The sequence below is a fragment of the Malaclemys terrapin genome, chromosome 9, assembly GCF_027887155.1.
Source record: "Malaclemys terrapin pileata isolate rMalTer1 chromosome 9, rMalTer1.hap1, whole genome shotgun sequence".
In the NCBI taxonomy this organism is placed as follows: domain Eukaryota; kingdom Metazoa; phylum Chordata; order Testudines; family Emydidae; genus Malaclemys; species Malaclemys terrapin.
In genome coordinates this window covers 29697480-29721415 of record NC_071513.1, presented here as the reverse complement: position 1 = coordinate 29721415, position 23936 = coordinate 29697480, and the positions used below count along the sequence as shown (strand labels likewise).

Below are 23936 nucleotides of genomic sequence, written 5' to 3'. Positions count from 1 at the left end.
AACAGTTGCAATTTTTCACCTTACAAACTGCATTTCAGTAGCAGGTGAAGTAATCTCTATATATAGTTTCCAAATCAGTTTTATTATGTTTATAATAAAGTTAGGGAAAATATTTGTAGTGATTTTGTTGTTGTTGCTGTCAAGATGTACTTGGGTTTTAGAATTTGTAAATTATTCATTAAAACAGAACAACTGTATGAAATTTCTCCCTTAATTTTTCTCCAAAAGCCTAAATTGCCACTGGTTTTGTGTCTCATTACAAGGATCTGAACCTACTAACTCTCCTTTGTCATATGACTGCAATAAGGTGCGAATTGCCCATTTCATTTTGAAAGGTTTCTTGCAACACGTGTTAACTTCTTACACTTAACAATCTGTTCCTCCTTGTACTAAGAGCTTGTCTACACTGGCAAGTTTCTGCATAGTAAAGCAGCTTTTTGCACTCAAACTGCAGACATGTACACACTGCCAAGCCACTTTGTGCACAGAAACTACTCAGTTGCAATGCTGCAAAAAAAAACCCACATTGACAAGAGTCGTAAAGCTATTTGCGCAGAGGCTCCAGCACTCTATTGCCAGTGTAGACACTTGATTGCTTTCTGCACTGTAATTGGCCTCCAGAGCTGACCCACAATGCCTCTGGTGACTGCTCTGCTCATTGTTTTGAACTTGGCTGCCCTGGAGACATGAGCCCCTCCCCTTTCAAAGCACTGTTTCTGACAGCCCTGGCGTGCTGTGCTGATCTGCTCCGGGACAAAAAACAAACCACTAATGTGGAATGCTCCTGCTGTTGAACACAGAGGCAGGTGTGTGTGTGTGTGAGAGAGAGACTGCTGTGCAGAGAGCTCAGAGAGGGAGGCGGGGGCTGATGTAGGGGTTTTCCCCTTCCCCTTGTCTCAGGACTGGTTGCTTCCTGTCACTGTCTGAACTTATAAGACAGCATGCTGACACAGCCCCCCAAAACACACAGTCTCTCCCCCACCCCATACACACACACACACACGCACACTCCCTGTCACACACTTTTTCCCCTCCCCGCTCCGCCCCCTTCAGTTGAAAAACAGCTGGCAATGTAGTAGGATGCCCATAGAACAATGGGATTGGGAAACCTGCATCATGTTACGCTGTGCCTGCCCCATAAGGCATTGCAAACCCTTCCCAAAGCACCCTGCAGCCAGCTGCACAGTGGGATAGCTACCACAATACACTGCTGTCTTTGTCTTTGCGCTCCAGTGGATGCGCTCCAGTGTCACAAGGAGCAGTGAGGACACGCAACAGCGGTTTAATTCCAGCATTTTAACAGAAGTGGTATAACTTGTGGCGCAGAAACTTGCCAGTGTAGACATATCCTTAGCTGTGACGCTATGATTATCTTTCCCAGACCTAAAGATAAGCTTTTGAGCCTCACAGAACTTGTCTCTTTCACCATGAGAAGTTGGTCCAATAAGAGATATTACCTCACCCACCTTGTCTCTCTTAAAGAAAGTTGCAGTCATGCTCCCATCTTGAAATTTGAGTGAACGAAATTTAAAAAAAAAAAAAAAAAAAAGCTACATTTTGAGGTAGAAATGGATTTCACAAGCTTATGTGTGAAAAGCTTTTGGGCCCTCAGAATTTCGTTAAGTTCTGAGGAGTCAAGTAGCATGAAACAAACTATCACAAAAATGTTGCGTAGAATTTTTCACCAGTTTTGCCCAGGCTTTATTTGTAAAGCATTTTAGGACTTTTATGGATGAAAGTAAATGTAAAGATGAATGTAAAGTGATTATCAAATGCGTTTAGCTTGCTGGGAGCCCAGAAAGTGAAGGCCAGTAAGTATGTCACGCTTCCCACCCTCAATTTGTTTATGAAGACCTTCTGCCAGTAATGTAGGTCTTTGATTTCAAAGCAATGTCAGAACTCGTATTCTTCATTATAAACCATTCTGCTAGTTCTGGATTTTGAAGATAGTTAAGAAAAACTAGGTTATCTACAAGGGTCAACATTTTAAAGTGCTTTCAAATTTAGTTTGCATGTTTTTCAAGTGTACAGGGCAGACACTAGATCGGTAAACACTAGTATTATTCTGACATCATCACTACCAAGTTCTTGACATTTCAGTGAGACCTGACTTTCTAAAGTTGTGTTTCCCAACCTGTTGTATAAGGTGTTCTGGGAAACCTTTTTTCCTTCCGGCAGACAAATCAATATATTCTTCTGCTATTAAAAAAAAAACAAAAACAAAAAATAACAAACCACAGACACAATGTTCACAGAGGTGCTTCTGCAGGCAAGCATCCCTATTCAAGAAAACCCTTAAGCACAGCACCAGACTTTCCATACCACACATAACTCAAACATTCAGAATCAGATCTCATTACAAACACTATTCCCTTTCCAACACACCAGAATACATTCCTTTGACTTAAAGATGGCAGCTGGTAGAACAAGAATACTCACTGGATTTGCAGAAAGGCACAACTTTTTACAGTTGTTCCATAGCTACATCTGACCACTAGGTTGAACTCTCCCATGTGGCAGGTAGCTTGTACATAGTAGCTGCTTGCTTGGTCTCCCTTCATGCTTTCACACATCCTCAGGTATATGAGTACCTGAAGTGTCTTGGTCTCATTTGGCTAAGCCCTAGGAATTTCCTTAGTTTTGCAAAATTGAGTTATTTTTAGCAAGTACAAGAGCTAAATAAATAATTTTAAATTATTAAAAGAAAAATATACACCAAATAGTCATCATCATATTTGACTATGAGTTTGAGCATTTAATGCGGACTGAGTTCATTATCCTTTTGACATTGGTATAAAAATACTGGTAATTTGATTTCACTGCAGATAGACAACAGTCGTTGATCTCACATTTGCCCAAAATGTAAAGTGATGATTATGTCTACAAGCTAAACAGAACCTCAGTCTTAATAATTTAATCATCAACAGAAGCCCAAAATTTGAAGTTACAGAACATTACCACAGAAGTTCTCAATTCTCTTTGGGATTTGCACATGAAAATTTTTAAACTAAAGAAAAAAATTATTATTAATAAGCAGTTAGGTCTCAGAGATTGAAATGATTAAACTTGCATTAATACTCATTTTACAAAAATCTGATGGACTAGGGTTGAGTAGAAGACATATTTTTTATAAAAGAATCTACAAATACCTATATGCTGTTTTTCAGAGAATACAGTTTGTGAAAGCCAGACAAGGATGCAGAGGCTTTCACATTCTCAACACTATCTTTTCCAATTCTTACAAACAAGGGATTGGATTCTTGAAGCCTGTTTACTAAATGTTAATATACAAAATTATGATGAATCAAACAGCATAAAGCAGAACTATCCTCATTTGAAATGACAGCACAAATCAGAAATATCACAACAGGCCCTTATTTTTGCTCCTTTTAACAAATACTCATATTCATCTTGTACAAGTACAGTACCTTCAGACATTTCACTGTCAGCTCCCATTTTCCGCTTCCTGCATTCCCCCCTCTCCCTTCCTGATTCAAAACCATCCCTTTAACACATCATTCCTAATTAGATGATTAGTGCTTCGAAGGGCAGGAGATAAGTCATTTGCATAATTTAATCATAAAAAGAAGTTAAAGATACAGATTTTGCTGTTCGTTTGTACAATTATCTTCTCCGGCCTGGGGGGCTGAGATATTAATGTGATTAAACAGTATTTCTGCAAACAGGCAACTATGTGTCCTCTATTAAAGCAGAGCTGGAGGCAAATGAAAAATTAATTTTAGAAGACAATCAATTTTATTCTACATGACTGTAATAAATAACAGCCCATCTGCAGACAAGTCATTAGGCCTTGGGAGGGTACATGTGTCACAAAGTCTAAATGACACACAAGGCTGAATTTTCCACCAAAACAGAATGAGTAATAAATGGTCCACCAGCTGTCATTTCAACCTAGACAGTCAATACATAGGATTTCCTAGAAAATCAGGTGTACATGTAAAGTACTGATCATACACCACCAGTTAAACCTGTACTGTGTGCATAAATCCAGGCAATTGCTGGTTTAACATGCATCATGCTTTCAAGTCCAGCTTGTGAATCGTATTTTCCATCCATATTAGCATGTACTACACTTATATTGGATAATTCCTTGTTTTTTGTGAGCACTAGTAGTGCTAGGAAAGGTAATGTTGTTGGGCAGTGTAGGAGGACAGGAATAAAATGGAGGAGTCACATAGGTTTAATTTTTTAATGACTAATCTTCCGCAAGCTGTGTCAACTTTCTGTATTTAATAAATACACTGAAATAAATTTTAGTGAAACAACTATAACAACTAAAACAATCATCTGTTTTAAAATATCTAGGAACTTCAACCACGAGCCACCAGATTCAGATTTTCCAAACTATCCTTAGCAATAAACTTCCTTTAAAAAAAAAAAATTTTAGTTCCCCATACAATGAGTGTTATATAGAACATGACAAATCTCATGTGTGTAGTGCATGTGCATGTTCTATATAAAAACACACATACTTGCCAGTTAGTAATTTTGAAGGCTCTCTTTTTTATAGTACATTTTCATGTGTACTCTTTTGTAACACATTCTCTCACATGTAGTCCTCTCCAGAGGATTATAATGGAAACCAAATAAAATGGGAACATAGACAATACCATATCTCACTGAGATATCTAAATAGCCTATAGCCTTATATGTTAACAATTTACAATTTTTATCTATCTATCTATCTATATATATATATATATATATACACACACACACACACACACATTAACCATCCAAAACAGGCAGTCTGCAAAAAATGTACTGCTTTATTTTCCCAAATACAAAAAAGGCCATATTTTATTTAGAAAAATTATTTAGGTGCACATTCATTTAAAGAGTAACTGTCAAGATTTAAAACATATATTTACAAAATTTCTTCAACTAGTTTATTAAAAACACTTTAAATTATTAACAAAAGATTTTTAAACATCTATATTAAGCTTTTACCATCTGCACTGTTAATTTGTTTTTTTCTCTTCAGCTACCAGATAAAGTGAAACTATGCTGGTCGAGATATTCATAGTCAATTTCATATCTTGGTTCTCATGTACAACAGCAGTACAATGCTGATGTGTTTGGGTTACAAACCTAATAGGGGAATGTTTACATTGAAAATAAAACATTCCATTGAAATTGAGAAAACATTAATGAAGACATTTTGATTCACATAACATTTTGTGAAACCTCTTCATACCCAAAAGTACTTCACAGCATCCTTTTAAACTGGCTGGGAAATATCACTACACAAACTGAAACTAATTAATCAACCTCATGCAGTAGCTCAGGGCAGTGGTTGCTATTTGAGAGGCGCAAATAATTCATAGAAAATTAGTAACAACTCATAGTAAATTATTTGATAAATTTAACCTCTGTCACAAATTCTCCATATACACATTACAGTGTCCTCAAATGCATTTGTTACTCAAAAATGTTCACCAAATAATTTCCACAAATAATCATGTTGAGGTTGTGATTCACAACTCCCAGATCCTTCCCAGCATGGCTGCTGCCAAGCCCATTATCCCCCATTCTGTATTTGGGCAATTGGTTTTCCTTCCCTAAGTGTAGCACCTTACATTTGTCTTTGTTGAATTTCATTGTTGTTGTCTATTACCCAGTTCTCCAATTTATCAAGATCTGAATTTTATCTGGAGCCTCAAAGTGTTTGCAACTCTTCCCCATCTGCAAATCTATGTCATCTGCAAATTTGATCAGTATGCTCTCTAGTCCTACATCCAGGTCATTAATAAAGATGTTAAACAACACCAGACCCAGAACAAATCCCTGTGGAACCCCACTCGAGACCTCCTTCCAATCTGACATCATTCCGTTAATAGTTACTCGTTGTTTGTGTTGTTTAACCAATTATGCATCCACTTAATGGTAGTTCCACCAAGTCCACATTTCTCCAGCTTACTTATCAGAATGTCACGTGGAACTTGACAAAAGCCTTGCAAAAATCCAGATATATTACATCTAGCACATTCCCCCATCCATCAAACCAGTTACCCCGCCAAAGAAGGAAATCAAGCTGGTTTGGCATGATTTGTTCTTAGTAAATCCATGCTGGCTGCTAGCGATTACCCCTTCATCCTCCAGATGTTTTCAAATTGAATGTGTTATATATTGCTCTAGTACAGTGGTCCCCAACCTTTTTTGTCTGGCGGGCGCCAGACGACGAGCCATGGAGGACCGTGGCAGCGGACGAGCATCTGCCGAAATGGCGCCGACAAGCAGCAACGTCAATAGGCGTCGCCGTCGAAATGCTGCCGAGAAGCAGCGGCATCCAGGGGCATTGCTGTCGAAATGCCGCCAAAAAAAATCGGCGGCATTTTGGTGGCGACGCCTCTGGATGATGATGCTTCTCAGCGGCATTTCGGCGGATGCTCATCCGCCGGCCAGTATGCGGGCACACTTAGACGCCCGGGTGGGCGCCATGGCCCCCGCAGGCACCATGTTGGGGACCCCCTGCTCTAGTAGCTTCCCAAGTATCGGAGTCAGGCTGACTGGTCTATAGTTCCCTGGCTCCTCCTTTTTAAAGATGGGCTGACCTCTCCTGTCACCCACAGGTGTTGGAACAATTTTTATAGTGGGTGTTGAGAGACACTGAACCAAAACTGTAAATCCTGTATATGATGGAAACCACTTCAAGCCCGGGGGTGCAGCAGCACCCCCAGAACTCCTAGTTTCAGCAATTATGCTGTCATCCATGAGCAGAGCCGTCCCTTGGGTATGGCAAATTGGGGCGACCGCCTCAGGCCCCGTGCTTTGGGGGGCCCCGCAGGAGGCAGGCGGGGAGGTGAGGCAGAAGGGCAAGCAGGGAGAGGAGGCTAACGGTGGGCAGGTGCGAGGAGGAGCCGATCTACCAGAACCTCCCCCTCCGTCCAGCGCCTCCTGCCTGCCAGCAGGCCCTGTCGATCAGCGCCTCCCCCTCCCTCTCAGCACCTACCACAGTTCAGATGTGTCGCGGCATCAGGAGGCGCTGGGGGGGATGGGAGAGGAGCAGAACTGGGCGGGGAAGAGGTGGGGCAAGGGCGGGAAGAGGTGGGGTGGGGCCTTAGGGGGAAAAGGGTGGAATGGGGGCAGGGTCTGGGCAGAGACACCACCCCCTTGAAGATTAGAAACTCGGCGCCTATGTCCAGGGCCCTGCACTCTTCTAGAGATGGCCCTGTTCATGAATTTGCAAATATTATTGCCAGTGGCTCAGAGGTTTCTTCAGCTAATTCCTTCAGCACCCTAGGGTGAATGGCATCAGGCCCCACTGACTTGAATTCATTCAAATTATTCAGAAGATCTTTGCTGTGTTCTTTACTTATCCTGATCTGCATCTCCTCCCCTTTATTGTCTATAGTAACTTTGCTAGTAACCTGATCACGTGTTATTTTTTGTGAGAAGACTGAAACAAAGCAGGCATTGAGCAGCTCTGCCTTCCTATCATCTTCTATTACCAGCTCACCTTCTCCACTGAGCAGCGGGCCCACACCATCCCTGATCTTTCTTTTTTTGTCTGACATATTTGTAGAACCCCTTCTTGTTATCTCTAACATTTCTTGCCAACTGTAACTCAATCTTTGCCTTGGTTTTCCCGATTTTGTCCATGCATGCTCACACTATTCCCATGTATACTTCCTTGGTGACATGCCCCTCCTTCCATTTCCTGTATGTATCCCTTTTGGTTTTTAGATGGCTAAAAAGCTCTTCTTATCTTTCCTCTGCATAGGAATACTTGAGGTTGAGCCTCTAATATTACATCTTTTAGGAACTGCCAGCATCCTCTGACTCCTTTTCTTTCTAATTGGTCTTTCCATGGGATCTTGCCTACTATTTTTCTGAGCTGGTTGAAATCTGCCTTTCTGAAGTCCAGCATCTTTGTTTTGCTGTTCTCATGTCCTTCTTTCCTTAGGATTTTGAATTCTATCAGATCATGATCACTTCCTCCCACATTCCCAACCACCTTAATGTTTCGCAACTAATTCATCCCTGTTGGTCAACACCAGATCCAAAATGGATGGACCTCCTAATTGCTTCCTCAAAGTTGTCCCCTATAAGGATTTGCAGGACATATGATGTTTTGCTGTAACAATCTACCAACAGATATCAGGGTAGTTAAAATCCCCTATTAATACTAACTCATGTGTGTTAGCTAATCTTGTTACTTGCTTGTAGAATGCCTCATCCACTTCCTCTTCTTGATTTGGTGGTCTATAATAGACCCCCACCATAACATCGCTACTGTTCTTTTCCCTTTTTATTCTCACCAAGAGACTCTCAGTAGGTCTGTCGCTTTCTTCCTCTTGAAGCAAGTGTATACATTCTTGACATATAGCATGACGCTTCCTACTTTTTTCCCTTACCTATCCTTTCGGAACAAGCTATATCCCCCAATGCTGGTACTCCAATCATGGGAGTTATCCCACCAAGTCTCTATAATGTCAATTAAATCATAATTTTCTTCATATTCCATGACTTCCAGTTCATCCTTCTTGTTCCCCATACTCCTGGTATTCTTATACAGACACTGAAGATATTTTGCTGACTGCCCTTCTGCTTTTCTTCTTAAAAGGATGCTTTAAATCCTTTTTTCATCCATTTTATTCAATAATCACATCCCTTTCATAACAAGTACCTGCAGTGGACATCTGCCACAAGAAGGCACCAGCAATTTAGCCTGGCTGCCGCCTTCCTATTCCGTGCATACCAGATATTTACTGATTCCTTCCTTAAAGGAAGACAAAAAGATAACCATTCCCCAGTTGGACATGTGTACCCCATCCTCCCTAAATAACTCAGGTGCCCAATAATACATGTTCAGATGAGGAATTACCAATCCCCTGTGGTCACATATGAATTTAGCCCCTACTCACGCACCCCCTAGCCTTACCAGCCTGCAGAGGCTTTGTAGCTCCTCACTATACTCTCTGCTGCAACTTTTCAAATCAAATAATCATTACCCAGGATTTTGTCCCCAGAATCTGCCAGAAATCTCTCTCAACTCTGATCATCAAGTCGACCCCCTTACACGCTTCTAAATTATTTCTGCTGGGTTTTTTTGTTTATATTAGAGGTAAACAAATAGAACCATGTTTTCAGGCAACAAAGGTGAACAAAGGATGCAGTTGTGCACGAAGAATCCCACATTTGCATGAGTAAAACAGGTATTTGCAAGTTAATGAGAACTTGTGCAAATGTGGGGGTTTGCATGTGCAAAGGGTACACATTCATTTTGGTGGGAGTACCCATTACACTCTTGTTTGAAAACATAGCCCATGTCTTGAGAAAAAACATTCTAACGGTATAAGAAAATAACAAATCTGCAACAGTTCAATAAAAGAAATTAAACAAACACACTCTGTTATCCTACTTTCTGATCTCGCCAGAACCTCACAATGGAATTATATTGCTGTATGCAGGGCAGTTTTTCTTTTTTTAAATTATGAAATAAAGATCTGCTGTGACCTTGTAGATGGACAGTGAGCTTGGTGGCTTCTACAGTTAATCCAGCTCCATTCAATTTTCTTTCTCCAGGATTTGATATGGATGATGCTGGTATCGTGACTGTCCACCAGTAAACTGCATACTGCATGTGGTCTTCTATAGCCCATCTTTCTCTCTTTAATGAATGTGGTGAGGAGGAGATTTGGCCAGTTCTAGGATGGCAGAAATTTGCCTCCTGACCACAGGGATTCACGTGACATTCCATATCAATGGCTCGGATTTTAACCCTGCCATACTCCAGCACAGTTTCTAAACTCTGCCAGGGCTGTAGCCTTTTGCAGAGCTAATGTTTAACACACACACATTCACATGCTCCACAACGTTGGTCTAGGAATAAAGTGTACAATGTATAGGAGATGGAGTGTCTATATCAGGGATCGGCAACCTTTGGCACACGGCTCGCCAGGGTAAACACCCTGGTGGACTGGACCCATTTGTTTACCTGCCACGTCCGCAGATTTGGCCGATCGTGTCTCCCACTGGCCTGTTTCGCCATCCCAGACCAATGGGGGCTGCGAGAAGCCGCGGCCAGCACATCCCTCAGCCTGCACCACTTCCCACGGCCCCCATTGGCCTGGGATGGCGAACCACGGCCAATCAGAACCGCGATCAGCCAAATCTGCGGACATGGCAGGTAAAGAAACTGGCGCAACCTGCCAGGGTGCTTACCCTGGCGAGCTGCGTGCCAAAGGTTGCTGATCTCTGGTCTACATACATTCTACAGAAAAGATGTATTTAAGGATTTATAAACTCTTCATGCTCTCCTGCAACATCTGCATCAGAGTACACCTGTACAAGGGTTCTGTCTTCTTTCCCAGACTCTACCTTTCTCTTGTGCTTTAGAACTTACAGAATTCTTAAAATCCATCCTCACAGCCCAATACTGTATTCTGAACTATGAAAACTCCATAAAGTCCTATACATTTCCTGACTAAGGGTAAGTTACAAAACACATGGCCCAAAGTTTTGACCAACTGCCAACCAAATTTGTAAAATCCACTGGATTTTATAGATACTAAAAACAAGAAATAAATCTTTAAAATCATGCAAAATACTAACCAGACACAATGCTCAGTGGGGCTGAATGAATAAAATTTGTTCAGAGTTTCTATGTTAAGGAGTTTTGGAAATACACAGTTCCAAAAAAAAGTCAAGATTTTTCAAAGATCAAAACACTTAGTTTTTAAACTCATTTATTCAGAATACCATGCCTGATTATTTTTGGGGAATTTCACATTACTTTTCCCTAGAAAGACAGCAATTTTGAGAAATTTCAGCTGAAAAAAATACTGGTCTTATAACAGAAAATTTGGTAGAGAGAGAAAGGATGTTCTTGTGGTAAAGGCACTGACCTGAGATTCAAGAAATCTGAGTTTTCTTCTTAACTCTTCTACAGACTTCCTGTATGATGAAGGCAAATCACTTATTAGCTGTGTGCCTCAGTTCCTCTCTGCAAAAGAGGGATAGTAATGCTTCCCTACCTAACATGAGGCTGAAAGGCAATATTAATTCAATGTTTGTGAAGCCCTCAGATGCTACAAGTGCCACAGAAAACCAATAAACGTTATCACAAAAAGCCTGCTGTTTCAGTAATATGCTCATCAGCTAGAGAAAGCACAATTCTCTATTTTTTAAAAATATATATGCTTTTGATGTTAAGTTATTGTTCAAGATTTTGTTCAGATTACATATTCTCTTGTTTTATAACTGCTACCATTTTGATTATAGCTATCTACTTGTACGTTCTGAAACAGAGAGAAAGGGGAATCAAGGAGGACGAAAAATTAAAAACCTTTCTAATTTCTATTTTTCAACAGTGTTTCCAAGAACACATGTGATCATAATTTCCTTAAGTTTGATGGGAACTACACACATGCATCCTAAGGAAAACATATTCCGAAGACAATAAAGCCATCTCCAAAGCTATGAAGTATGAAATATGTCCAAGAACTTTGCAAAACCCAATAGAGTTCATGTTTGCCTGCAGCAGGTCCTTTCTGATGGTATTTATTGTTAAAAAATCAAATCCAGTAGTCAAAGTCTGAGTCTGCAGCAGGGCAAAAGTAATGTAACTGGCATTTATCCACTACCAAATGCATAATATGCAGTAGTTTAAAATGCACTTACAGTATATGGATTCAATATACTATATTTACTTTTCTTAAAAGATTTTAATTTTCACAATGTTGAACACCTGTGTTATTACTACATTGAAGTAACTAACTCGTTCTAATGCGGGGATTTGGGCTGTCATAAAAAGATACAATAGACTTCTTTATGGTCAGAACAGAATGTGTTTTCTACACTCATTCCCCCTTGGAAACAAAACATACAATATTTCATCAACATATATGTCCTCAGAAATTTAGCATGTAATTTGGGGGGCAGAAGGAGTGCAAAGATATTTCTTCTCAATTTTAAATATTAGAAAGTTGGCTTGGCATATATTCATGACTTCACTATTGCCACGTAATGTGATCATCCCAAACTCACGGCAATAAACTTTCCTACCACAATGTACCACCCTGTGTTGTCTAAGTATACTGGACTAAGCTTTCTATTTGCATTCCTGGTAATAAGATAATTTTGATTAACTTAGTAATTAATAATGAAGTGTTTTGTTTTAGTTTCACTTTTCCTGGAAACTTGGTAAACAGAAAAAACAAAACTAAAGTTCTGAGGATTGGTGTAATTAAGGAAAGGACATAGTGAGGATACATATATAGTCATTTTTAGACAAATCCACAGGATAGATATAATGAAAAATAAAGGTATGTGCCGAAAATTCTATTTTCATTACGTGCCCACACACAATATATGACATATCCTTAAATTATAGGCTTTTGCAGGGGTCCTGAAGTTAGTTTCTGGAGTATTCCTAGGAATCTCTCACACAATAATGGAGCTGTGAAGGTGGCTTTTATTTTATTTTATCTATTTATTTATTTATCTTGAGTATTCTAATTCTGTATGTACATATAAGTCCCATTATAAAGGATTAACAAACCACATCCCCACTGATGCAAATTTCAATTCTATGTTAAACCCAATTTCTACCTAAATTTCTTTATAGGTTCAGATGTGTTATGTGATAGTATATGAAAACTTATCAGAGGGACTTTGGCTGGGAGCAAACCCCCAACCCCCTGCAGGCACTCACCGGCAGCGGCGGGAAGCGGAGCAGCCCGGCCCCAGCCTGCTCCACTCCGCCACCTCCCAGCCACGGCGCTCTGCTTCCCACCGTCGATAAGTGCGGGGAGGTTGGGGAAAGGACGCTTCCGCTGCTGACGGTGAATATGGGGGTGATCCATTCCCACAAGCCCCCTCCCCCAAACGACACGGCTGGAGCCGGGGCGAGGGAAGCAGAGCGGGCTGCTCCTGGCCCCCTGCTAATCCCCAGGGCCACTCTGGGACTGCAGGGCCCCCAAAAGTGCCCCCCCACAGCTCCTCCCTCCCAGACCGGGGGGGGGGGAGAGCCCCTGCCCGCCCCGAGGCCCTCTGCCCCTTAGCCAACCCCTCGGCCCCGGCCTGGCCCGGCACCCTTAACACGCTGCTCAGAGCAGTGTGTCAGAGCTTTACCGCCTTGTATACGAACCCGTGTTATATCGGGTCACGTTATATTGGGGTAGCGGTGTATTAAGTTTAGAAATGGGTCATTTCTCCAAGAGAAGGCAAAACGGGTCAACATAATCTTCTGACATGAAGAACGGAGCCATTTCTCCCACTTGGCATGGGATACTCTGAAGAGTTATCAATCTGATGAGCCAGTGAGATGTGGACTACTGAGTACAGCAACGAAAGGGAACATGCATTGATGATGCAAGTGATTATACACTTCAACTCATTCCAATCATAAATGTACTGACTGCACATATTTTTAAAAACTAAATAAACCTGAAATAGTTTACTTCTAAAAATATACTTTTTAATTCAAACAACCCTGAAGCCACTATTGCATTATTTCACTCTATTTTAAAACTGATATCTAAAAATAGCCGCCCCCCCCCCAGTACTAGTTATTATAGCTCTTTATTTCAAAAGGATAATACAAACAACACTGTATTACAGAAGATGATCCCAAATCTCTAGGGGTCTATTCTGATGTGCCACATATAACTTTTATTAGTATTGAGGATAATTAGACATGTATACTGAAGGGAAAGGGATATCAAAATATTTAAGATTTTCACTGGGTTTGCTGCTGCAAAGTGTCATAGAAATGATTCAGATTAAGAAAGACAGCAAGTTATCTGAATTGCTGGATAAAGTTGTCAAAATTTGCATTATGCATCTGTATATGCTGTATATTATAAATATAAAACAAGACCATATTTTATGTCAGTATTTGGTGATGTGCAAACTACTCATACTTCAGTTAATAGTGTCACCAGAAACTTTCAATTAAATAAATTAATAATACAGCCTTAGGCTGCATTGGTAATATATCAGATGCATGATATTGTCAGATATCTCAAGTTGTATACAGTACATCGCAAGTATAATATTTTCAGATATCTTGAGTTTTATACATGAATAAACTGTAACAGCTGGATTAATAAAGAATAAAACAATCACAACATTGTCTGTGATGGTATTACCATACCTTTAAGAAAAGCAAAAAAGAGACTTCCTTCTAAATAACAACTAAATGCTCAGTGTCTAACATATTGCTGCAAGCTATAATGGTTATAACTGTTAATCCAATACACCTTTTATACAAACCCATAAACACATGAGTGGAAAAATAGCACAGATGTTCATCTCTAATGCAATTTCCATTCAATTTCCTAAGTGCGGTCCCTGTGTGCAAACTAGCTTAACGTTATGTTTAGCTTGCAAATTCTTTTAATAAATAATGAGTGCAATAAAACTGGTAGATCAATGGCAAGCTGAGAAATCATAAAAAAAGCCTTTTGTGTTCAGGTTGTTACCGATTTCAAACTTTAATCCAGAGACCAATCAATATTACTTTTTCTTTTTAACCCATCACATAAATAGCAGATAGACTAAATGTAGCTTAAATGCTGCTACCAGATATCAGCTGCCAGAAACTTGATAAGATCATCAGACACAACTGAAACTGAACATTTTAGACCTTAACATACACACTACATTATAACAAGCAGACTTGTTTAAAAATCATTGTACGACAATAAAATTGGTGCTACTCTTTTGTTTTGGCTCTTTGTACTTTTGGGGGTGGGGGTGCAGTATTTATAACTGAATCAAGAAGGCTCTGACAATACACTAACAAGCAAAACAGGCTTAACAGGTCAAAATAATGTACAGCCACAGGAAATGTAATCTCCCTAAGATTGCTTGTGACAGTAAACTTTTTATATATATGAAGACACATACACATACAAAAAAAGGCAACCTACCTATGCCACCAAGGATGAGAGAAATGCATGTGAATATAAGTTTCATTAGGATTGGTATCTTGGAACATTTCAGGGCAGGCTACAAAGTGCGCTACTTAATAAGTATCAATGTTTCTAATTCACAGGTTGTAGAATGAGAGAAAAAATACCTATTACCAAGTCAATTTGGATAACCATGCTTTACCAATAGGGAATCAAGATCAAAAGTGCACTGCCCCAAGGGACAGATCTAATATCAAGCAGGATAAATCTAAATCACTGAGAATCATTACATACTAGTGTACTTGTTGTACTTGGTAATTCATGTTTAATCGTAACATATAAAAATCTTGCCTTAATTTACACTGAAAGAAAAATGTCATAGTACTACAATATCTCTAATGTACTTTTCAAAACAATCTAAGGAATCTCAAATTGTGAATGTTATCATCATATAGATTGCCATTTGTACATTTGATTGTTTTTTCTTGTTGCTATTACAGTTTTTTATTATTTTTAGAGTACTCCAGATAAAGATATGTTAAAAATTGTGCTTTTTGTACTATCTCCGTTTACATAATAAGTTTTATTAAGCTGAAGAATAATCACACAAAGAACTCTGCCAAAAAAAAGGAAGCGAGGGTGCCTGTCAGGATTCTATTGATTAGACAAATATTTTAGATTTAAAGGTGTACATCTTTGTTCATAACTTCAAATAATTTAAAAATTATACTAATGCAAGAATATGCAGAGCAAAGAATAAAGGTCCTGAGTTCTGTGGAAGGCCCAAAATTATTTATGGTACTTTCTGAGAAGAAACACATGTACATGCCAATTCTTTCCTTGATATGTAACAGACTTATCACTTGCAGAAAGGAAATCAAATGAAGGTTTTAGCATTAGGACCCAATTCTGAAAACAAAGGCTCATATACTAGCAATATCTATAAATAAGTTCTTACTCATCCCTTGTTCTGGCAAACTTGCACTGATCTCAATGCGAGGTTCACCTGAGCAAAATCCAAATATGGACTTTAAGACTAGGCCTCAACATCTTTTAATGTGGGCACTGACAAACTGTTCTGACATAATCAGAATTCCAATTTGTAAAATTTGTTCAACCAGGATTTAACACCGACAGAATTCCCTAGCAAAAGTATTCATACAATTGTTATAAAATATTTAACAATAAACAATGATCTCTCATTCCAAAGCTATACAATAAGCAGTCCAATTCCGATATAAGGATTTTTTGCTCTGGGCCTCAACTGTCCTGGAGTTCACTATCAGTTTACCATTTAAAAAGCGCACACGTACCCAAGAGCAGCCTATACAGAGTATAATTTCATGAAGTTAGAGCTGGTCACTTCTGACTTTGTAAGTTTAATGCTACACCACACATTGATATATTGGATAAATAAAGGTACATGTAACAATGTTAAAGTGTCAGGTTATTTGCATATACTGCATATTTCTATTACATACTGTTTCCTTTATCAAACCGGAACTGCTGTAGCAAGAATGCTAAGAAGGCAAACATAAATCTACATCTGTAACAGCTGATTTTTCCCACTTATCCTCAAAAGACTTAATGAAAGGAAAGTAACAAGTTTTTTAAATATTAAATTTGTACATGATTAGTCATTTATAAAAATAAAATGTTAACATAAAAGAGATGGAAATGATAAAGTTGACAGAGATTAGATTGATGCATCTCACAGGGTTCACAACAAATCACAAGATATTCATTTACCTATTAGAGAGAAAACAAGGAATGCCATTAAAAAATAACATAACAATACTATAATTGTGTTTAATGTAGTTGGGAAGATCAATTACAGTGTAATAACAAGGACCTTTTATGCTTTACATAAGCTTTTTTAGAATTTAAAATAGTCGGTGAAAGTCAGAATTCTCCAACCTATTTTATGATCTGTGATCCATGGGTTCTACTCCAAAATAGTGGATACCTGACTATGTGGATCACAAAAAAAACCTGATCAACAACTTTTGTAATATTTTCAGCAATAAATGGTGAAATAATAATGGAAGCACAACAGACAAGCTGATTCCTCTTCTGCATCAAACAAATGTTAAACCTAGATGCGTTAAATCCAAAAGAAATACATTACTGAGAATTAAAAAACTAACTCCATCCTCTAATCAATTTGGACACAATTATATTCTATTTATAGTGACACTTTCAATGTGTCCCAATCTTATATTATTAATTTTAGTCATTCTTGTTACAATGAAATATTAATATTGAGAAAATGGTCACACTATTAAAAAGCTATGCTACATTTAGATTTTAATATTGATTTCTAACATTTTACAATAATTAATCATTCAGTATTAATTTATAAATGTTTAACTTTGTATTACAGGGTGATCTGGAGATTAATATTTTCCCCAGATTAATCCTTTGATTAAGTTTATATCTTTGCCCTGTTCCAAAAAGACAATTTAGTTATTCTAACAGAACTGAAAAAAGGGGATACCGCCACTTTAAAAGCTTCAATCTCTTTGACATTGCTGGCAGTGTATGGGAACATTAATGCATCTGTCATGATAACAAGCTAAGAATAACATCTAGACATCAAACCGAGCAGAGAATCCATCTGAAGTGATTCATTCAGATCTGTCTCATTGATTTATTAAACACAGGGCAACATCTGCAGCCTCACAGAGCCGCCTGGCAAAATTAATGCAAGATCAATTCAAATGGAAAAAAGTGCAAAAGAGATAAATCAAAACACAATTTGCATGCAGTTCCACAATCAGGCTTATTGGGTGCAAATGCTCTATTTCTTTCCCAAAGCAAATGAGTTTAAATGTTGTTTTATCTTTTTAGAATTGTGTGATTTGAAGTGACAGTGAAGAGTTCTGCAGGTTGAGATGGTGAAAAGGGAAAAGGAGAAGAAATGCTTGCAAAGACCTTTTGAATATGCAACAAGAATATCATTAATACCTAATTGTTTTGCTTTTTTGTCTTTGCTCCAGAAACACAGTATTTTCAATTTGAAGAAGTTACACTAGAAAATTTAAATAAATGTAGACAGGAAAACTATTAAATGTTCATCTTTTGGAAAAAGCCAATTATGCTACAGATGGAAAGCTCTACTGCTATCAGAAAAGTAAAGAATTTTGATTGTGGTTTCTTCATATTAGATTTGCCTATGAGAAGCATTTTTACAAAAGCCAAAGATTTTGAGATGAATAAAATAACTTCAGAAGGCCAAAGATGTTCATCTTAGTTATTTTTCGAAAGGTATCAGTAATTTCCTTTTAAAAATGGAAAAAAAAAATCTCTTTCTGCATCCCGACAACGTCCACTACACTAGCAAGAACCCTCAATAAAATGTTGTAAGTAAATCTCCCCATCCACAAAAGAAAAAACAGAAAATTGATTATTTTAATTTTAATATAACATCACCTCCTAAACTAACAAGTTTTTGGCAAGTATGAATTAACACTAAATATTTACTTAGGCAAAGGCAAAGTAGTTTATGGAAGCGTAAGTGTACATTTAAAATCAATATACACATGGACGCTCTGTGCAGTGGCACATGACTGGATTGTTTTAATTATAATCTTGACATCATTCTTCTAATAAAAGACAGAGCATTGTTGACTATGGGGCTGCTTTTAATAGACAACATGACTAGACCCTCATTATGCCATGAAATAAAATGTCTGCATTTACTGCATAGATTCATTTCTGAAGTCTTTAATTGTTTGTGAACAAACCAAAGTAATACAAAATATTAGCTTAACAAAATAGTTTAAATTTGTCACAGAAAATAAGCCATGTGTTGCTCTGCAGTTCCCTTTACCTGAAAACACTTTCTCATGTGAAATATTTTACTATATGTTCACCAGATAATCCAGAGCAATACTACCACAACAGTCTACAGCATTCATCTAATACAAATGCCCAGAAGAATCTAATCAAAAATATTCTATTGGTTGGGTATGAATCATACATATGCAATTGTGATTTTAAGGGTCTATTTTACATTGTTGTACAACTGTTCTTAATGTAGTTGTATATTAAGTTGTTATAACGCAACCACATTATACAGCTTTTGCTTTTAAATCTTAGAATAAACTTTATAATTCTACAATTAATCAATTGGTGGTCTGATTTGAGTAATCTTCCAAAATATCATAAATTATTTCTTAATTAGGCTTTGTAAAAAGATTCACTCATTCTTGAAGTTGCTACTTACAATGAACTAACTTATGAAAAGGTTAAAGTTTTATTTCATGGTTCCTAAAAATAAATTATAACGATGGATAATTAGACCTAAGGCGAAGAACATTGTTTATGGGGATGTGTGTACAACATTATATTTATACCACACAAAAAACCTCACTTTGGTGTTAAGGAGGAAAAATCCCCAACCAAAACTTTCACTTGTAGATGCATTTCTCTATAATTCTTAAGAGCTCTGTAGACAAGTTCAATTAAGAAAATATTGTGTCAGAGAGAAGGAGTGAGAAAAAAAGTTAAATATGTCCATTCTTTGATTAATCTACACTGCCGTGTTTTTCATTCTAATGCAAAAGCGCAAAATGCAAAACTGGAAACAAGTTGTTGTTTGTTTTTAAAAAAATCAAACTAATATAGAAAGAGAAAAAAATCAACTATGAGATATCTAATTACTTTTCCAGCGATTCTCGAGCCCGCCTCAGCATTTGAACATGATTTTAAATACAATCTGCTATAAAATTGTTTTTATAACTCAGAGGATAAGGAAGGAATGTACAACATTTTGGAATTGCAAGATAAAATGCTTAAATAATGTGGTAGAACAACACATCTTCAAAGATTTTATTCTAACTTTTCACTGATATCACAGTCTTTTCCTGATTTTACTTCCCAGGTATAGGAATACAACTATTTTACACTGTATGACAAAATGAACTTTAAAATGTATTATGTAATTCATAGAATGTGCACAGTAGTGTCCAGGATATGTTACATTTAGTAAGAGACAAGAGAATTCCATTACGTATGACAATTTATCTATTATCATCAGACATGAAGTATACTGGGCTGGTCAATAAATAATTTGATTGGCAAACTAAGTGTCAGGTTAAGCATTTCAAATTATCATGATACAATACGATTAATATTCCTAAGCTGCAGGCATTCAACTTTAAGATAATTCATTTGAAAAAAGTTTGTTTCTCATGTACTCATAATCGCTATTACGCACTACATGTGTAGATCTGAATGCAAAACATATTGATAGTAGTGAGTTTATTTCCAGATATTGGTACTTTCAAAAGAAGAAAAGAATACTGCGTATGAACAGCGAGATAGTCAGTGGTGACATTAAATGTGAAACTTATCTTCAAAAATATCTTGGTAGCCGTTATCCCTAAGCAGATGAAGATAAATTTCATTTCCGTAATTAGGTAAAAGGGCCTTATACACATGGCATATAAGCTTTTTCCTGTATAATCTTTTAAACTGAGAGCTGCTTTTGCCCTTGGACAGGTATGTGCTTTATTTCAGTCCTGTTGGTCTCTCTCTCCAATGCCCTAGCCATATTTTTCTGACTGCATCTCTTGGCTCTTCTGGCTGCATCTTTCAAACCCTCCTACAGCATCTCTTAGCTCCTATTTTCTCATTTGGAGCTCCTCTGCCCTTGCCTCTCTTTGCATATCTTATCCCCTCTCCCAGCCATGTGATTTTGGTGAAGAACAAATTGAAATAAACACTTATTTCAATATTTTGTGCCATTTTTGGTCAATTTGCACATATCTTCATGTCATGTGTATAATGGGGCTGTATCATCCACGCAGTTGTGTGCAATTACTTATTTCCACTAATCAACTTGATTGTTTTGTGTGCATTGCTCAAAAATGTGGTTCTGAGATCAACTTGCCAGTCAAATTTCAGAAACATGTTATTTTAATATTAGTTTGGGCACCAAAATTTTGTGAATATTTTGCAAAAAGCCAAAGATATTTTAAGTGCTAGGTATGCTAAGGGTACCTTATAGAATTTTGTTCCCATCTTTTTCAAATACAGTAGTCACAAACCTTGCTTATACATCAAAACTTTGATGTGGCAGTAGTTGTGATGTCACAGGGTTGTATGACTTGTTGAAATAAATGGGCAGCAGGAGAAACTGAAAGTGAGCAAGAAAAAGAATACAGTTCATGTGGACACAGGCAGGAATGGAATTAAAGTAGCTCTGAAATGTCATCTTTATCACTGAGAACAAAACATAACAGGAGGAGAAAAAAATTGCCATAAGAATCAAAAGTCTAAACCTGCTTTTACTTAAGCCAATGGCAATGGAAGCAGGATCAGACCCCAAATAAGTGCAATAAGACTTTTAATTTCATCGTGTACATGCATTTACTTAAAACATGAAACCATCATATAGCAGAGTCTAAGTGGTAAGAACTAACCACCTGATTTCTAATATAGAAAGTTAACTTTTCCCTGCTGTAAGTCATGGCAGGCCTAAACAATTTACTTGTAAACAGCATATGCAAAGATAACGTTTCTTGTTAAGATAGAAAGATGAGTCTGAGTTTTTTCCTCAGAAATTGCTGAATGTTTAACTATTAGATGTCATCTAGAGTTCGCTCTCTTATAATTTACCCTTTCTTACTATATATTTCTATTAAGCCCTGAGAGTTTTTTGTTTATGAGATCATTATCATTTCTAAAGCAAGAACTATGAGGTCACAAACAAGGATTCTGACCCCCCATGTATGAAGAACCCAGCAGGGATCTTCCATGAATACAATCAGCTTTGGGTTTAGTCATTTAAGCACAACAGGACAAGGGCTATAACAACAGTAAAACCTCTTTGATTAAATAATGTACCATTATTCCAGAGTTATACTAAGCAACAGTTTGTCTGTAAACTACCCATACTCCTCAGGCACACATAGCACATGTTCTTTGGCTATCGTTATTTCTTTTGCAAGACTTATGACTACTGTATCACAAGTTATGTTCACAACCCAGACAACTAGAGATCATAATTTCCAGTGAGAGAAAAAATATACAGCTAAAAACTTAAAGCAAATAGTACTTAGTTCCTTTTTACATAGTCATTTGAAAGATTATCTAGATACTATATTTGCGAAAAAGTGAATAATTATTTCATATAATTAGCCAAGTTCATGCTTAGTGCAGTTACCTGGTACACAGATTTAATAAACCTTAGCAAGAAAGTTCAACAGTTTAAGAATTTTGTGTAATCACCTACACTAAATCACTCCTCTTTCTCTAGAACAGATTTCATACAATTTATTGCCTCCTTTACACCATCTAACTCTGCTATGGTCCCTTCTGGCAGCGAGCATCATAAACTGTATTGCATGCTCCCACTGCTTCTGTAGTTAGAGACAGTGATTTAAGGTGGCCATACCGTACGGTCCAGAAAACTTGTCTAACAGTTAGCCAAAGTGAAGGGAGCATCCTCTGAACACTGCCTCATTCGCAACCTGACTATTCGTGCCAACGTGGGGTTTCCGTTTCTAAAGCATTGCTTAGTTTTGGCGCATCCTGCATCTCGACCCTCCCTCAAAGAGACCATCACAGGGTAACAGGCAGTTTGCACGTTATCAACAGACCGTCCGGTATAGTCGTGCAGCGGAGCCCCACAATTAGGCTGGACTTCTAGGCGCTCATCTTCCCTAACGCGGAACCTGCAGGGCTGTAGGCACCTTGCAAGGCGCGCTAGGAAGCGCTCAGAGGCCTGGAGGGGACGCAGCGGGCTCGGGAGAGCTCGGTAGCGGACTCTTTGCTCTGTTTACAGAGAAGAGCCTCCGGGCTGGCCTGGCACGAGCAGCTCGGGAGCACTCTCACCACCCACCCCAGGCTTGGGACTCCCGCGGAAACAAAGTTTTCCTGGCGCGTGACTGTGCTCAGGGCTCCGGCTGCCTGAGGAGCGCAAGGTGCCTGGGCACCCACCCACCTACCCGCACCCTGGAGGAGGCTGAGCACACGCCCTTGCCACCAGTGGGCAGCCAGTGAGGAGAGGCGCCGAGCCGGGCCGTGAGGAGTGACAGCGAAGTTTGCCGCTCACCTGGCGTTGGTGCAGTCGTTGTACAAAGTTTCGAAGTCTTTCCTGGTGATGAGCTTGCAGCGGTTCACGCCGGGCTGGATGGCGCCCAGCCCCCGCAGGATGCGGACCTGTTCCACCGTGCACACCACGGGCGATATATCCAGCCGCTTCAGCTTGGTGTAGACCGTGTGCAGCCCCCCCACCAGGTGCTTGAGGAAGAGATCAAAGACCTGCGGCAGGCAGATCAGCTCCTGCCCCTCCACCAGGAAAGAAGCCACCTTCACCCCGTGCAGATCAACCATCTTACACTCGTTGCTGCCACCCCCTCCGCCGCCTCCCGTGCCCGCACCGCCGCCGCTGGAAGCCAGGAAACTGTTGACCAGGCTGTTGGTGAGCCTGGGGGACTCGGAGGGGCTGGAGGAATAGAGGGGGTCTGCCCGGAACAAGCTCCCCGGGCCCCCCACGCTGCCGCTGCTGCTGCCGCTGCTGGAAGTTGCCGAGATGACGGGAGGCGCGGAGGAGACAGCCATGGTCACTCTCTGCGGCGGCTCAGCCCCGCGCTCCCTGCCACGCTCACTCTCCCCAACTGTTTGCGGTACGACCCAAAACAGAGTCTCCCACTCGCTCGCTCGCTCGCTCGCGCACGCAGCAGCCGCTCGCTCAGAGCCCTCCCCACCTCCACCGGGGCGGGGGGGAAGAGTGACAGCCCCCTCCAGCCAATGCGCCTGGCCCTCAGCAAGCGTGGCCCCGGTTAGTGGCTGCTTGCAGAGGGGAGCTGGGGCTGCTGCCGCTGGAGGAGGAGGTGGCTGCTGGTGTTGCTGCTGCTCGGGAGGGGGAGTGGCGTGGAGCCCTGCCTCCACCTTTTGCCCGCCCCCGCCGCCTCCTCTGACCAAAGTGACCATCTGCCTTCGGCCACCTGGGGCTGCAGCAGCCTTTTCACTTCTCGCCACCCTAGGGTTGTCACCTGTCCATGTTTGCCCAGGACCGGCTCTTCTTTGCAGTTAGCAGTAGCT

At 39.4% G+C, this 23936-nt stretch overlaps 1 protein-coding gene across 5 annotated transcripts in view; it reads right to left on the bottom strand.

The window, feature by feature from the left end:
- Positions 1-23646, bottom strand: part of DACH2 (dachshund family transcription factor 2) — a 487625-nt gene extending 463979 nt beyond the window's left edge. For all 5 annotated transcript variants that reach the window (XM_054038771.1, XM_054038772.1, XM_054038776.1 and 2 more), the window contains exon 1: positions 22945-23646. In XM_054038771.1, coding sequence (XP_053894746.1) covers positions 22945-23453 — 509 coding nt within the window. In that variant the 5' untranslated portion in view covers positions 23454-23646. The remainder of the gene's footprint in view (positions 1-22944) is intronic.
- Positions 23647-23936: the final 290 nt, after the last annotated feature.